The sequence below is a fragment of the Mustela nigripes genome, chromosome 3 (assembly GCF_022355385.1).
Source record: "Mustela nigripes isolate SB6536 chromosome 3, MUSNIG.SB6536, whole genome shotgun sequence".
Taxonomy (NCBI): Eukaryota; Metazoa; Chordata; class Mammalia; order Carnivora; family Mustelidae; genus Mustela; species Mustela nigripes.
The window spans coordinates 57,587-74,721 of record NC_081559.1 but is presented as its reverse complement, the minus strand read 5'-3'; the positions used below and the strand labels follow the sequence as shown (position 1 = coordinate 74,721).

Sequence of the window (17,135 nt, the reverse complement as noted above, 5' to 3'; positions counted from 1 at the left end):
AGCACTGTCCTACCACACTGTGGTGTACATGCAATATAAGTAAGATGCTATTTGCTAAAATATAACAAATCAAAGTGAACCCTTTCTTAAGAATTCGCCCCACACAATCTATCATTTGTTACTGAAGCTCTATCTTTTCCTCATTAATGTTTATACAGTTCATTAAAAAGTTGTTAATTATTTCACCATTTCAAAAGAATGATTACTTGTTCATCAAAAGTTACGTAGATGTTCAGAGAGGCGCACGGTTGCTCTCAGGAAGGAAAGTCCGGAAGCCTGTGACTGCGCTCCAGCTGGTTCCACGGGACCAGATGCACCCACGTGTGCAATAAAGTGAATCGCAAGAGAGAAGCAAATATGACAAAACTTTGACAACTGTTGCGTCCCGGGGAAGGACATGTGAATATTCACGACACCACTTCAATTTTTCAGTATATTTCAAAATATTTACTATAAAAGTTGCCGGGACGTAGAGGTCTGGCAGAGAATCCAAATCTTAATGATGATCTAAGGATGACATGATGAAAGTTAAGAAAAGGAGGCGACCCTGCAAGTGGCCCACGCAGGTGGGTCCGGTCCGCCTCGGAGGAAAGAAACAGCGAGACCGACTCAGTTACTGTAACAGACCCAAAGTCCAGGCGGGGCCTGGACAGACCAAGTAGCCGCGACAACAAACCAGGAGGAGTGGACGCTACGACGCTGTGGTGGGCACTTAACTCTTCAAGCGACAGGTCAGAGGGAGGAGGCTGAGTCCTCGGCGATGCCCGGTTCTCCACAGGGACTGCAAGAGACGCAGTGGGGGGCGGGGGCAGATCTGCTGGGTTAACACAAAGTCTTCCGCGAAACAGATGTATATATTGGCTTTCCCAGGTAAATACGGTTTACATTTCAAGTGCTGGGGCACGTGGTACCATGGGCAGGGGAGGCCCGGAGACAGAACCACACAAGCAGCCTGAGAGGCTGCAGCGAGATGCTCTCCCCATGAGCAGCTGTTTCAGGGTCTCGATCCCTCTAGCCTGGAGGATTTACAACATTTCAGGAGTTTAAAAAAAATTTCAGAAACTGCATGATAAAATGCTTCAGGTGGCAAGAGCGAACCTCACTTACTCCCACAAACACACATCGATGTCGCTAGCTCGAGTCGATGTGATGCCCCTTCTCTTGCTTTAGCAATTTTCAGCTAAATGGCCTCTTGCGAGGAGTTCATCTCTGGCTTAACTTTAACAGAGAAGAACTTCATGGATACATAAAATTCCTACCTAATAGGGGCCATAAACTTTCAGATTTAGCAAAAAAAAACAAGCAACTGCTTTGCATAATTATATTTTTTAAAAAGTCTCAGTTCGCACGGCCAGCCACAATCATTAACAACATAGAGTTTAAGGGCTCACTTCTTTTGGTGAGCTGTGGAAACGGAAGTTAGGGTCACTGAAGGGGAAAGAAAAGGAGCCAGGACAGATCTGAGAAACGGCCCCGGGCTGGCACCGACGGGAGGGAAGGACGTCCTAGGTGACATGGAGACACAAGTGGTCTGTTGTGCTCATGTTGAGGACTGACATACCAAGAGAAGAGCACAATGTGGCCAGGGTGGTAGACAGCCCAGCTGTCCTCACGGTAGAGTATCAACGCCAAGGTGCAAGGGACTGACTGTGGGGCACACAGCAGAGCCACACTGACAGAAACGGGCTGATGCTTGAATTCTGGATTCAGTTCCTTTCCTTAAGAGAGGCAGGCATATCATCAGTCTGTCTTTAAGAAGTCTGTGGGCACTATGAAAGAAGCGACATTATTATTAATTTTTTTAATCTCAAAATGATGAGCCATAGAAGTAGGAAATCAAATTCCAGAGAACAGCAAAGATAAAAGGGAATTGAATTATTGTGTCGTTACCACAGAAAAAAATCCAGATCAAAAATAAGAAAAGAATGTCCTTCTCTTGCTTTTTTACATCCCTCTGCAACTCACTTTAAGTATGCTTTCTTCCAGGACACAGGCCAAATGATTTTCCTCAAACCCTGTCTCCACAGGATCCTCTACACTCACAACATAGCACTCACCACACGCTACTATCATTTACGGTCTCTGTCTCTACAGCCCCACTGGGTGTCCCCTGCAATCGGTGATGAGGAAGTGCCTGGCGAACAGTAGATACCCTGTGAGTTTTGTTTCAAAAAAGAAAGAAGAAGACGGATGAAATCAGTCACTGTATGAATCCTGTATATCATCTCTGTTCCCATATATGAACCAACACATGTTGTATTGAATCTGAGTAAATACATTCCTCTTCCCAGATATACTTTGGAAACCAGGCATTCTTGGGGCAACAGGACTGCTCACTCATTAAGCTCAGGTCAAGATTCCAAGGTCCCAGGATCGGGCCCCATGTCGGGGCTCCCTGCTCATCAGGAAGCCTGCTTCTCCCTCTCCCGCTCCCCCTGCTTCTGTTTGCTCTCTCCTGTCTGTCTCTGTCAAATAGATAAATAAAATATTTTTTAAAAAATGAAACTAGGCATTCTCTTGATCCCAAATACACACACTTTGGCCACTTCATTCTGAAAGTGCTACAGCCTTTTCCCTCTATAACATCCTTCTCCTAAATACACTCTTTAGAGAAGCCAACTCAAGCAAGTAAATGAGAGAAAGCATTCAATTGAATATTTCTCTCTATTGGGTCATTCACTTATTCAATAAATATTTACACAGGAACACAACCCTACCAAAACAATGACTGCACCTGGCCTCATCTGACTTCTAGTGTAGAGAAGACAACCCAGAAACACAGAGTGGGCGTCTCGCTACAAATCAACTACACGCCTCGAGCAAGCAGGAGGTACTTATGAGACCACGTAACACAGGAACCTAGCTCAGTCTGGAAAGTCCAGAAAACCCATTTAAAAGAAGGAGCATTTAAGCTAACGTCTGAAGTTTGAATGCAATAGCCAGGCGAGTCCCTGTGTGTATCAGAGTCCCTGAGGCGCAAAACTGGTGTCACTCCAGACCCCGAGAGCCAGAGCAGAGACTAGAATAGTAAATCCCTCAAAGCCTTATCGGTCACGTTAAGACCTTTGATTTGGTTCACAATGTCATGGGAAGCTCGATCAGATTTGTATTTAAAAATACAACCACCACTGGGCGCCTGGGTGGCTGTGTGGGTTAAGCCGCTGCCTTCGGCTCAGGTCATGATCTCAGAGTCCTGGGATCGAGTCCCACATCGGGCTCCCTGCTCAGCAGAGAGCCTGCTTCCCTCTCTCTCTCTCTGCCTGCCTCTCTGCCTACTTGTGATTTCTCTCTGTCAAATAAATAAATAAAATCTTAAAAAAAAAAAAAATACAACCACCACTATGGGGTGGGGAGCAGATGATCCCCAAGGCTGCTCTGGGGGATATGGAGTTTGGAATGGACACAAACTTGGGATCTGGGGATTAACTGGATGAAAAGGTGGAGGAAATTCAAGACAGTCCCCTCAACCTTCTCCGTTTGTCTTTAATAACAGGAAGGGGGCGCCTGGGGGGCTCAATGGGTTAAAGCCTCTGCCTTCAGCTCAGGTCATGATCTCAGGGTCCTGGGATCGAGCCCCGCATTGGGCTCTCTGCTCGGCTGGGAGCCTGCTTCCCCCTCTCTCTGTCTCTCTGCCTACTTGTGATTTCTGTCTGTCAAATAAGTAGATAAAATGTTTAAAAAAAAAAAAAACAGGAAGGAAGGAACTTTGGAGAAGGCAGTCAAAGCTAAAAACTTCCAGTTATAAGATACATAAATTCTGGGCACTATAGTTAAAGGAAAGAAAAGCAATAAAGGAGGAGATTTTTCTATTCTGGAAGGAGTATGAGACACATCAGGGCAGATTTAGACATGCTTACACGGAAATGGCTGTGATACAGCACACAAAGATGTGAAATAACTGGTGGACATACTCAGGAGTGAGCTCTGGGGAGTCCCAGCACACGGATGGCATTTAAGCCACGCAGGCGGATGAGATCCTCGTGAGAGGGAAGAGTGGTAAGAGAGTCAGGAATGTGAAACCAAATGAAAACAAAATACACTATTTTTTCTATTTTTAGGTTTTAGAATATAAAGATATTTTAATTACCTACATATTACAGTATCAAGCTCTTTATGGTTCTAACATTAATACTTAGCCATCGCTTTTTTAAAGTAACATAATCATTGCACAGCCAATTACGCAAAGCCACAGACTCAGTATTATGCTATTGATGAGGCAGGCCGACAGGGAGGAAAGGGGAGTAGAACAGGCCTATTCTCACGTGCCTTTGTTAGACGTGTCTTCCGGCAGCTTGAAGACACAGTCCCTGTCCCGAGTTCTAGACCAGGAGCCACCCTCGTGTGTGCGGGCACAGTGGTCACAGAAAGACCTGCATCCGGCAGGGATGCCGCCTTCGTTTTTGCCTCCATGTCCGTATCCCATGCTGTTCTCTGAAGCTGCAATTTTCCAAGTGGCGACACATTTATTTATCTTCGAAACATCGAAATGTGTTGAAATACAAATCTCTGCATTTGGATTTTCAAAGGAAAGAAAAATTCTGCTATGTGAAGTTGTTCCTCAAGACAAATAAAATTCTTTACTCTGCTATGCACTCATTGTAGAATCTCATTTTTCAGTTATTAGTGAAGTCGGGAAAGGCATGAATCAAAAAAGTGAGTAGAAAACATATAGGTTTCAGTGAGTTTAGGAACAACATTAATTTTGAAAGCCCAGGAGAGCACTGGTAATGAAAGCAGCAAGTTCATCTGCTGGCAGACTCAATCACTGTAAGCTGAAATGACTATTTTGACCCCAAAACTGTTTAAAGACCAAAGATTAATACATATTTCACTGGTGGGGAAAGGCTTAGGTTTTTATAAATGCCTTCTTGGGGAATTAATAACAACCGAGTAGGTCCTCATCTGCTAAAACTGATTGAGGCTTATAATCAGACCTGAAAGGATTAGATGACTCACCAAATCATTAGAGCCCTTATTAAGATTATTAACTTAATCTCAGTGACCCCATTCTTCTGTGGAATGGCCAAAAGCCAAGACACAGAAAGTTTCTGGGTTGACTGCCAATGAATTCTGAACAGAGGGTTTTTTCAGGTATAAGGTATCCCACCAGTTTATCATATAACAATGCCTCGATATAAAGAAACCCAGAGTCATGGGGTTTAGCAAGAGAGCTCTGTCGGGTGTTGGTAGCTCTTCTACAGCAGGGACAGAAGCCAAAGGATGAAGGGACAGACCAAGGCACACGCATCCCAAGCCACCAGCTCTCGTAAGGGTGAAAGCCTTCCGGAGGATGAGTTACGCTGCTGCCACACCTACTGATTTCACCCATCACGTGTGCACAGTAACAGAGAAACTTCACGTTAAGAACATACAAAACTGCTATTTGAGTCTGAATGTTACCTTTATCTTCCTCTTATGGGGTCTTCTCACAAAGGACTAATTAACAAGGGCAGGTTTTCTTAACACTTCTGAGGTCAAAGATGCCTCTGAAAATCTTAGAGAGACCCTGAATACTAGACACTTACAGATTGCATCATTGATTTCAGGCTCTCCAAGAGCCCCCTACAGCCCTCCCTCGGCTGCTTAGTCCCTCATACGCACAGTGGCGCCTTGTGCCTGATCTCCGCTCCCGTGAACTTACCGACATGACCCCCTCTCAGACTCATCGCAGTGAGTTATGGTACTTCTGACTCCTTCCTTTCTCTTCAGACTCCGAAGTCTTCACCTCCTCCACTTCCACACCCCACACTTAACCAAGATTTATGAATTCACAAGACCTTCCCTCTTTGAAACACGATGGTACAGAAGGGATTTTACAACACACACTCTTTCAATTTTTCTCATTCGCAAACTTAATTAGTTGACAGGGGAAGTTGAGATGATAAAAACATTCACTCATCCCAGTCATATTTCCTATGTGGGGAAAACATCAGATTGTCCTTAACGCTCAGCTTTATCAGACTTTGTAACTGCCAGGGGCTACCACAACGTCTTTTCAGCTACGGATGTGTTCGAGCTCATGTTAGATACTTTTCAAACACTGCCGGGCAAAGCACTTAGGGAAAGGTCACTTCTACCTCATTCTAGTTCTAAGAGCATAGGGTTCCAAGAAGGCTCACTATAATCTGCAAAGTAAAAATTTTGTACTTTTAATTATTACATATTTTAATTGATATTAGATACTGTTCCACTATAAATAACACTGGAAGATGAGATTAGTTGTTTCATACATTACTAAAAAATTTTCTTGTTTATGATTATGAATTAGTGTTAAACTGATTAATTTAGTCAGTATTAAATCATAGCTTTTCAGCTAAAAATCCAAAATCTACTAGCACAAATATATTAGAAACTATATTTTGGGAAGTACTTATTTTATGAAAAGAAGGTATCTGTCTGTAAATGTAAAGCTTTGGAATATATCAATTCATTTAAACATAAATAAGTAGATAGATTTTTCCCTAACTCTAGGTATACAAATTTAATTAATCATAATTTGTGTTTCATGACATACTCTTATCACTGATTCATGCATAGTTTATTCTTAGTCAAATATTTAAATAAATCCCACTATTCCTACTACTTTTGGTGACATGTTCCCCCTTACATAAAAGGTAGGGCCTCCCTGCTTTCATTTTTACAGTAACTAGATCTTCTTCTGGTCTCTTGGGTAATGTTGTCTCAGCCACCCAGGCATTTATAAACTCTACTCGTACAACACAAAAGAACATGTTCAAAGTTTCGAAGAACCATAATCCACTTAACTATACTGAGCATATTTTGACAACTTAATTTCTACCCTTTCCAAAACCAGGGGAGTAAGCAAGGGTGGCATGGGCCACAAAATCCAGTAAGTCAGAAACTCCAAGACACTTCCAACTTCTACACAACTCCTGGTTATTGCTAACCCACTGGGAAAAACAAATCATCTGTCTCTCCATCCTGTTTGCTACGATAAAGCAGGGGAGGACTTACCTGGGAACAAAACCACAGACACTGGATTCAGTCAGAGGGTATGGAATTGTACTATGTCCCTCCAGTACCTTCCTCAGAAATAAGCCAGGGTCCTCACAACATGAGCTCTGGCTTGAGACTGGACATTTCTACCAGCTTCCAACTAACTGGTCACCTAAAACTAACTAGCATTGAGGGCCATAGCTACGAATCGGTATTGCCTTACCTGCGTTCGTGTTCTCCATGTCCACAGAGCCAACAAGTACATTAAAACTACACTGTTTTTATTGTTTTAAGTGATTTTATTTATTTATTTGACAGACAGAGATCACAAGTAGGCAGAGGCAGGCAGAGAGAGAGGAGGAAGCAGGCTCCTCACTGAGGACACACAACTTGAGCAGAAGGCAGAGACTTTAACCCACGAGCCACCCAGGTGCCCCAAAACTACACCATTTTTAAATAACATTTCTTTACTGAACAGAAACAAAACTGAAATAAATACAATAGCTGATAATACTAATGAATATTTACTTTTGAATTATTTCCTAATTATTATATAAAAACCTCCTTCAGAAAAATGCACATTAAATAGAAATCAAGATCTCACTCCCATATAAATGAAGTTCATTTAAAATCTTAATTTCTGTGCAAGACATAGAACCTTAACATAGATATCTTAATAGGCATGATCAACTAAAGGGTTCAGAGAAGCTTAATACAGTATTGGGGTGAGTTACAGTCTGGGTTCTCCAGATTCCAGCGGCAGATTTGCTATGTTAGTAAGGACAGACAATGATTAACATTTCCTTCACACACTCTACCCTACATGAAATGAAATACCCTACTCAGAATCACTCGCTTTAGGCCCAAGGGAATGGGCCTTTATAGTCACAGACCTCATCACCAAGTACTTAAGAATATTGCCTGGTCCTACAGACACAGTCATAAGAGAACTTAAAAAGCAGACAATTGGGTATATTCTAGGCATATGGGCTGTGCTCACACAAAAGGCGAGCTAAAGGGACATCTCCAAACAATCTTCAAAGCAAACAGAGGCTGTTTCTTAAGCTTATGAGGTACTGCATTACAACACACAGTTTTCAAGGTTTTGGAATTTCCCAGGTAAATACTACAAAGTATACTTTTTACCAATAGTAGATGGAAACATTGTTTCCATGTTCTAGCTAAGGCAATCTGGACAAAAGGAAATTAAGAGACCTACACTGAGCCAAGCCAACCAATGGCAACGCTGCAGCTAACCTAGTCAGACAAACCTGAGTGTCCAGGTCAAAATTTACAAACTCAACTGGAGGTTGTGGGGGATAGTTATGTTTCAAAAAAAAAAAAAAATGTTGTTTCTGTTCAGTCACATTAAAAACATTACAAAACCACCACGAAAACAAACTGAACTCAAATTCAACACAATGGCATGTGTTTTTCAACCAGTAATCAACACCAAGAAATAGCCCCCTTTGGTTACTAAAATCCTGGAAAGAAATCATGATTACCCCATCTGGGACTATGGCCTTCAAAGCACGAGTACTTCAGGTAGAACAGTTCATTTTTAATCCCACTTCTCTTATTGATTTTCAAGTTCATTGAAATGGGGGGGGGGGAATAAATAAATAAATGTTTTCATGGATGGGAGATTTCAATCAGGTTCTTTAAATCAAGTTATTTGAGTTTAATAGAAAGTATAGTTAGGAGAAGGAAGGAAAGAATGGGTGGGGAATCAGAGCAGGGGGGGTATACAAAACCAACTGAGGGTTTAGAGGGGAGAAGGGTGAGCCCAGTGATTGGTGTGAAGGAGGGCACGGATTTCCTGGAGCACTGGGTGATAAACCGTGAATCACGGAACAGTACATCAAAAACTAATGAGGTATTGTATGGTGACTAATTAAAAAAAGAAAGCATACAGTAATACTATTGGATTTCATAATTTTTAAATTATAGGTTATGAAGTGTGGTTCCAGCTATACAGAATTGGGGGAAAATGTTTTAACTTTCCAAGCGTACTACTTGGCCCAGCAATTCCCTAGGCATTTACTAAAGAGATATGAGGACGTGCACACCCAATGATTTGTCCAGGAATGTACCGGCTTCACTTACAATAGTCAAAGCTGGAAATGACCCAAATCACCATCAACAGAAGGAAGCGATAAACAAAACTAGAGTAATCCCTATGATGGGCTACGGATCAGCAGTAAAAGGAAACTACTGAACACATAAGAATATGGACAAAACCTACGGAAATTAGATGGAGCTAGAGAAGCCAGACACAAAAGAGTGCATGCTATATGATCCTATTTTATGAGGCACCAGAAAATGCACAAAATTAATGCACGATAAAAGTAAAACAGTGTCATCTCTTGGTAAGGGACAGGGATTGCCTGGGAAGGAAGCAGGAGGGAACTTTCTACAGGGATGCAAAGGTTCTCTATCTTCATAGGGTTGGTGGTCATATGAGCCTATCCATTTGTCAAAAATATAAAATAGTACACCTGAGATACGGACATTTCGATGTGTGTGCATTCCCCTGCCACCCCGCATGGGTGTGTGAAATGGCGGTGGCCGAATTCAGCCACTATCACGGCTGGGAGACCAGTACGGGCTTCTCAAATGCTGCTGTGTTTACTTTCTAAATATCTGACATTTTCCAAAATCAAAAGGCTAAAATATGTATCAGTGAAATGTTCCATCAAAAATTTTATATCATGAAAATGTATCTCTCGAGAAGCTTCTTCTGTGTGCAGAAGACATTTAGAAAGATGCGTGGAGGTGCCCTGTGTCACCTCACGTGGAGAATCTGAAATGGAGCTCACGATTTTCTCGGGCTCCCCTGGCCCCACCCCCAGCAAGCCTCCCGGCTAATGGGCCATCAGAGTGAATAGGGTATGGTTTCTCAGCTAGCACCAACCCCCAAATTAATTCTCCCCTGGGCCCTCCCATCTTTATTTCTAACAAACACGGGTGCGGATGGAGAAATCCAAGCGGCTGCCTGCACTGGAGAGAACAACAGACCTGACAGACCTCCGCCTACGCCTTTACTCTCTCTGCACTCCAAAGATGGTGTTTTATAATTAACGAGAAGACAAAAATTCACTTTTTTACGTCCTGATTATTTCAATCTCATACTCAACTCTTCACCTTCACTTCCTAATTTCTCAGGAATACAAAGATACACATTTTCAGAATAATAACATCCAGAGAATACGAACAAAGGTCAATGCGCAGTTTCTCTACTGTGGACTGACAAGGCTCAGTCATGTACCAGTCACCAAAGATGCCATATTAGTTTTCAAAGTTTTGCTTGTGACAAATCCTATACTTGTTCACGTAATGTGTCCAAAGAATCAGAAGCGCCAGGCAGAGTCAAAGAACTAACCCGAGCTCCGTAACAGCTACTTAAAGGTTTGTTAATACCTCCCAGGTTGTAAGGGGATCGTAACTGCCCTTGGGTGAAGAATCTGGACAGACGTGAGGAGCAGACTCCATGCTGGCATCGATCAGCTCTCCAGAGTCGGAACAGGACAAACACTGAAATTAGGTAAAACTAAACATCTAAACTTCATATCCCCTCTACTTACAAATATGTCTACCCAACGTTCCTTTAACACAACCCTCACTAAACTCTGGTGCAGAATTTCACAAGATGATGAAGTAGCAAACACCCAGAAAGGATCAGAAAGATCCTTGATGCCAGCATATTTGTTTATTCATTCATTCATTCGTTCATTCATTCATTCACTCTTTGAACACATTTATCCGTGCCTACCTACAGCGGATGCCCTTCCAGGTCTTTGAAATATACAGAATAATTTAACGTAGTAGTGAACAGAACAAAGTCCGTATCCTCTTACATTCTAGCAGGAGGAGGCAGGCGTAGAGGAAGGGCTGAGGGTAGCAAGCACCAGGGAGAAGCAGCATTACAAAAGGGCATAAAGATGACCATTTAACTGAGCTGGTCAGGAAAGGCTTCTTTGTGACAGTGACACTGAGCAAACCCGAGGAAAGTGAAGTTTCAGAATTCCAGGTGGAGAAAATGGCAAGGCCAAAGGTCCCACGCAGGCCCACCGGCAAAAATGAAGACACAGGGAACCAGTGTGGATGTACTGGAGTGAGCAGGGTCAGAGAAGTGAGAGACAAGAGGGGGAGGGGTGCCCCGGGAGGCTCTAAGCCTCAGTGGGCCATTTTCAGTGTCTGGACGTCTACTGTGAAAGAGAGGGGCAGCCAACCAGAGGCCTGGGGGCAGCAGTGAGCCTATGGAATGTTTCCCAAAAGATCCTCAGTTGGGAGAGAGAACAGACACTCAAGGAGCCAAGGTGGGAATGGGAAGTGGTCTTCAATCCCTGACAATGTGCTCAGAGGAGTATTTTAACTCGTTTGTTTATTGGCTGTAGTTCGTTAAAGGACACGATATTTCAGTAACTAAAACCACAATCAACTGAGTTGCTCTCTTCTTTGCCACTGGCTTTGCGAAGTTAGTTTTTGAGGGAAAGCAAGAGTCAAAATCGATTACTTTGCAGGCTCCGGTTTGATCCGCTTGGTAGTAATTCCTTTATTTTGATTAAGCTAATATGTAAATAAGACAACAACTGCGAGTTTCCCAAACAACAACTGTTTTCAAAAATATTTTCACAAATAACAGAAAATAAGCATTTTAATTTGCAGCTCGATACAAAAGTTTTCCTATGTTGCAGTTTTTCATAACCTTCATCACAACATACACCACCGTAGTCAAAACCCATTTAACTAGTATTTCTGAAAAAAAGATGTATCAGACTAAAAATACACTGCAAAGCACAGAACCCATCACCACTCTCAGAACTGTTTTGTCATTGATGCCCGGAATCCTCTCGGACCAGACGGGCTCTCAGTTGCTGTCCATCTTTAGTCTCCGTATTTCCACAGCCAGCGCGTCTAGGGCAGCCTCGAGCCATGCTGGTCGCACCGGAGTCCCAGAGAGCCGGGAAAACCGTCGCACACCGCGTTCCTCTCGGGACTCGTACCCACACTCGAGTGTTAGTAACTGGTTTAGAGGGTGTCGGCAACACATGCTCCCGCACACTCTGGTTGGCAACACATGCTCCCGCACGGTCCGGTCGGCAGCACACGCTCCCGCAGTCTCTGGTTGGCAACGCACGCTCCCGCAGTCTCCGGTCGGCAGCACACGCTCCCGCACACCCGGGTCGGCAGCACACGCTCCCGCACACCCGGGTCGGCAGCACACGCTCCCGCACACTCCGGTCGGCAGCATACGCTCCCGCACACGCCGGTCGGCAACACACGCTCCCGCACACGCCGGCGACTCCGTCCTCGGCTCCAACGCATTAAACCACCGAGTCGGGAACCGCAGCCATAGGCCCGAGCACTGCCCGGGCGACGCGCACAGAGTGAGATGATCCCAGCGTCTCCTTCTCATCGTCTCGCATGTCACGAGGCAGGATTTTAAAGCAAAACCAGCGTTAAATAGAATTCACTCTGGTTTTGCGGGAAGCTAAACGCACTTGCCAAAACAAGGGGCGGGTTTTCCCTCCGTAAACAGCGGGAGCCCCGCGGCCGGCAGGGCGCTGGGGCGGGGGTGCGGAGAGGCAGTGAGCACCGACGTCCCGCTGTCCCTCCGCCCGCCGGGTCGCACGGGGCACCCCACCGCGCGGGGACCGTCCGCAGGCTGCGCGGCGTCACCACGGACCGCGTCGTCCCCGCCCGCCGCTCCTCTGCGCCCTCCCTGCACCCCCGCTCCGGTTCCGTTCTGCTGAGTCCGTCTCATCACCCCGACGGAATGAGCTGACCAGAAAACCCAGAAACGGAAGATAAAAGGAATCGAGCTTCCCCGGATCTACACGTAAACGCAGCGGCGGCGCGAGCTGCGGGGAAGGCGCGTGGGTGTCCGCGGCGAGAGGCTTCGGTCTCCGGGAGCGGAGACGCCGGCGGGGCCGGGGAGACGCGCGCGGGGAAGGGCTCGGCGAGGAGGGAGGGAAGGACGCGAGGCCTCGGGCGGCCCCTCGCCCGGCCCCTGCGACCCCTCCCCGGCCCACTGCGGGTCCCGCGCTGCCCCGAGGGCTCGCCCCCAGGGCGGGTCCCCGAAGCGCGCGCGCCGCCGAGCCGCGGGCGGGGTCCGGGCAGGTCCGCGGAGGCGGCGGAGGGTCGGGCGCTGGGGAGCGAGCGCGGGGGGCGGCGACGGGGCGCGGGGGGCGGCGACGGGGCGCGGGGGGCGGCGACGGGGCCCGCGAGCTCCCCGCGGCGACGCCAGGGCAGGGCCGGGCCGGGCGCCGGGACCTACCTGCCGCGGGCCCGGTGGGGCGCACCGCCGGCGCCTCCGGCCTCTCCTCCGCCGCCTCCTCGCGCTGCCGCTGCTGCTGCCGGATGAGGCTGAGGTCGGAGCGGCCGAGCTCGGCGCGAGCGGCCGCGGGCACCAGCCGCGCCTTCAGCAGCAGCGCGGCCAGGCCGAGCAGCAGGGCGCAGGGGACGCGCCGGCGGAGCCTCGCCATGGCCGAGAGCCGCGGGGCCCCGGCGGCATATTGCGGGGCTCCCGGCGGCGGCGGCGGCGGCGGACGCCCGGGCTGCGGGCTCCTCGCTCGGGCTCGTGCCGTCTGCCTCGCGCGCCTCTCCGGGAGGAGGAGGCCGGGGAGGCGGCGCCGGGGACGGGGGCGGCGGAGGAGGGGGAGTCCGCAGCGCGGCGCACGTGACGCGCAGGGCGGGGCGAGCCCGCAGCCGGGGCCCCGGGGCCCCGCGGCCTCCCGCCTCCCGCCGCCTCCCGCCGCCGCCCGCCGCGGGGCTGCGGGCACCCGGTCCGCGCGGTGCTGGGGCGCGGGGTGGCGGCCTCCGCGGGGAAATGGGCAAGAAGACGCTTTCGGGGGGGCTGGTCGGCGAGAGACCCTCCAGCCCTACGGAGACGCGGCACATTTTGCGGAAAGGTGGATACAGTTCCCACCACCTGACCCCAAAGCAGCGGAGGAGGTGGCGCACTGGTTACTCTCCCGAAACACCCACGCAGCGCCCACTGGTCGCCGGTCGGGACCTCTTAGCACTGCAGGCTGTGGCGCACCACCGCCAGGATAGGCGACAATCAATGCAGTTCTACGGATTTTAACTGCACTGCCTCTCTCTGCTCAAAAGGGAATTTCTACGTTCTCAAATAGTCTTAATTACATTTTGTCTGATGGCTGCGTGCACTTTTCATTTGGTCAAAAACACCCACATTTCCTAAACGAGATTAGGTCTGACAGTGGGTGCTTCAAATAAGCAAGGTCAGTCCCTGCATTTTGGGAGCTCCTACCTGTTAGGGCCGAGAAATACAAAAGCAAATTAGCATCCAGTGTGGTGGTTACCCCTGGAAACACACGGCCATGTGCTGAGGTCGCACAGAATGTGCAAGAAGGTGACTAGTGGGGGGTGCCTGGGTGGCTCAGTGGGTTAGGCCGCTGCCTTCCGCTCGGGTCATGATCTCAGGGTCCTGGGATCGAGTCCCGCATCGGGCTCTCTGCTCAGCAGGGAGCCTGCTTCCCTCTCTCTCTCTCTCTGCCTGCTTGTGATCTCTGTCTGTCAAATAAATAAATAAATAAATAAAATCTTAAAAAAAAAAAAAAAAAAGAAGGTGACTAGTGGGGAGCGCGCTCTGAAGCACCAGGCGAGGCTGGATACGAGGACGCCCTAACCCTAATCCTCATAAAACCGAGCAGGGGTGTCTGTGTGTGGGGTGCGGGGCTAGAGGTGTGCAGTAAACACTGTATGCTTGGAAAACTGTGAGCAATGGCTGCTGAGAGTGTTTTAGATGGAAAAGGAGAATGAAAATGAGGTCACTAAAAAAATAATAATAGCAGGGTGCCTGGGTTTTGTCGTCAAGCGTCTGCTTTGGCTCAGGTCGTGATTCCAGGGTCCTAGGATCAAACCCCCATCCAGCTCCCTGCCCAGGGGAAAGCCTGCTTCTCCCTCTCCCACTCCCCCTGCTTGTGCTCCCTCATTCATTGTCTCTCTGTCAAATAAACACATAAAATGTAAAAAAAAAAAAAAAATCTTCTTTTTAAATAATAGACGCTTCTGTAGAGTTCACCGTGTCCGGGTGCTGTTTAAACCTTCCTATACATGAACTCCTGTAAGAGCTTAGGTGGCCCTGTAAGGAAACTGAAATTTATGCTGCAAGGGATTGTGAAGTACTGAAAGAAACCAGTCAGGGACCCAACTTGGTACCAGTCGGCCCAGCAGGACCACTTTGCTCTCAGCATGGAAGACAATTGCAGAAGGATCCGTTAGAGGACAGCCGGTCAGTTTAGAGGTGTTCCCAAAAGCGGTGATGAGCTGCTCCAGTCTTGTGACACTGGAAAGGAGAGGAAAGGATTAGGAGATTCAGTATACCGGGCTAGAAGCACAGAGAAAGTTGACTGTTTGGGGGCGGGGGCAGGGAGAAGGAGAAAGACACCCAAATTACCAGACTGGGATCTTGGGTGGCTACTTCCAGCATCCTAAAGATTCACTGGTGGTGCGGACTGCAGCAGCGACCAGAAGCCATGCGTGTTCAGCTGTGGTCTCTGCATTTGGAGTGCCTGTGGACGCCCCAGACATCTAGCATGATGTCAGTGGGGTCTGACTGTGACATCACATCACTTCCTACCGTAGTTGACTTGGCTGATTTGAATGATTGGATCGTCCCATTCCACACTCACCACTTTCCTTTTCCTTTTTAAAGATTTTATTTATTTATATGACAGGGAGACAGAGAGAGCAGCAGCACAAGCAGGGGGAGTGGCCGAGGGAGAGGGAGAAGCAGGCTCCCCACCAGGCAGGGAGCCCACCTCAGGGCTTGATCCTACAGGCTCTGGGAACAACACTGAGCCAAAGGCAGCCCTTTAACTGACAAACCACCCAAGCACTCCAACACTCACCATTTTTCTGCATGGTCCTCCCCAGTGTTTCCAACTTCCTAGAAAAAACCAAACTTCTCAGTAGGGGAAATTTATTCTTTGCTCAATGACATGAAAATAGTACCTATATAACCACAAAGAAAATAATAATAGTAATAATAATAATAAAAATCATAGTCATTTTTTATATATTATCTCACCGTACTCTTAGAACAATCCTGTAGAAGAGCTTTCATTATCCTGTTTAACAAAGGGAAACACGGAGAATCAGAGAGACTAGCTACTGTCTTGCCCAAGGCTGAGCTAGTAATATGTGACTTCATCTTTCTGCACCATTGAAAACTTTTACATGAGTTTGCATTTTTTTTTAGTGATTATTAGACCAAAAGGAACTATGTGAGCTACATAAGTTTTGGAAAATAGATGCCAGAGTGAGACCCCTGACATTAAATACCATGTTCCGTCTTGGCTTCGCATTGCCTGTGTGAGCAGGAGCTACTGAGTAGGAGGCTGAATGTGGAGAGCCTTTATTAGTCTCATCAAGCTGTTTTTGTTGCATTTTCTTCCAAGTTACCTCTGCTCCTGGAGAGAGGAGAGGAGAAAGTGGAAACAGCTCCAAAAACCTGACTGGCAGATCAGGAAAAAGGAATGTGGCCAGGATTTCTGTCATTTGTCTTATGGTGGCCAAGGCTTTAATATGTTAGAAACTAATCTTCCAGCGGCAAAGCCACTGATTTTATGGAGGGTGAACATCAAATTCTTCAATACTATGAACTGTTTAAAAAAAATGCTATGGGGGTGCCTTGGTGGCTCAGTGGGTTTAAAGCCTCTGCCTTCAGCTCAGGTCATGATCCCAGAGTCCTGGGATTGAGCCCCACGTCAGGCTCTCTACTCAGTGGGGAGTCTGCTTCCTTCTCTCTCTCTGCCTACTTGTGGTCTGTCAAATAAATAAAATAAAAATACTATGGACTGTTTGCAGAAATAAGCTTTGTCTATCAAGATAGTTTTTAGATGATTTTTTAAATGCTCCATTAATCATATAGTATGTCTAATTCCTGTGCAATGTACAAAAGCCATATTATTTGATGCAACCAGGGGTAGTAGTGAATAAAAAGAAGTTGGCCAAGAGACAAAAATATATATATATCTTAAATGTGTTTTAAACTGCTTATTTTACTTTAAAACAAGCAAATGTACATTTATTTACCCATCTTCTGATGTAGGACCAGGACTGTTTATAAGTATCTAACCACATCCTCGGGTTTAAAGTCATAAACCACAATTATAATACACCTCTACTACTTGTAGTTTAAGTGAAAA

General features: G+C 46.9%; 1 protein-coding gene across 1 annotated transcript in view; it reads right to left on the bottom strand.

Annotated features, from left to right (window-relative positions):
* The window catches only part of FAM171B (family with sequence similarity 171 member B), a 64,959-nt gene extending 51,367 nt beyond the window's left edge, over positions 1 to 13,592 (bottom strand). Inside the window, exon 1 of the mRNA XM_059393001.1 lies at positions 13,238 to 13,592. Within this exon, the coding sequence (XP_059248984.1) occupies positions 13,238 to 13,445 (208 nt within the window). The 5' untranslated portion in view covers positions 13,446 to 13,592. The remainder of the gene's footprint in view (positions 1 to 13,237) is intronic.
* Positions 13,593 to 17,135: the final 3,543 nt, after the last annotated feature.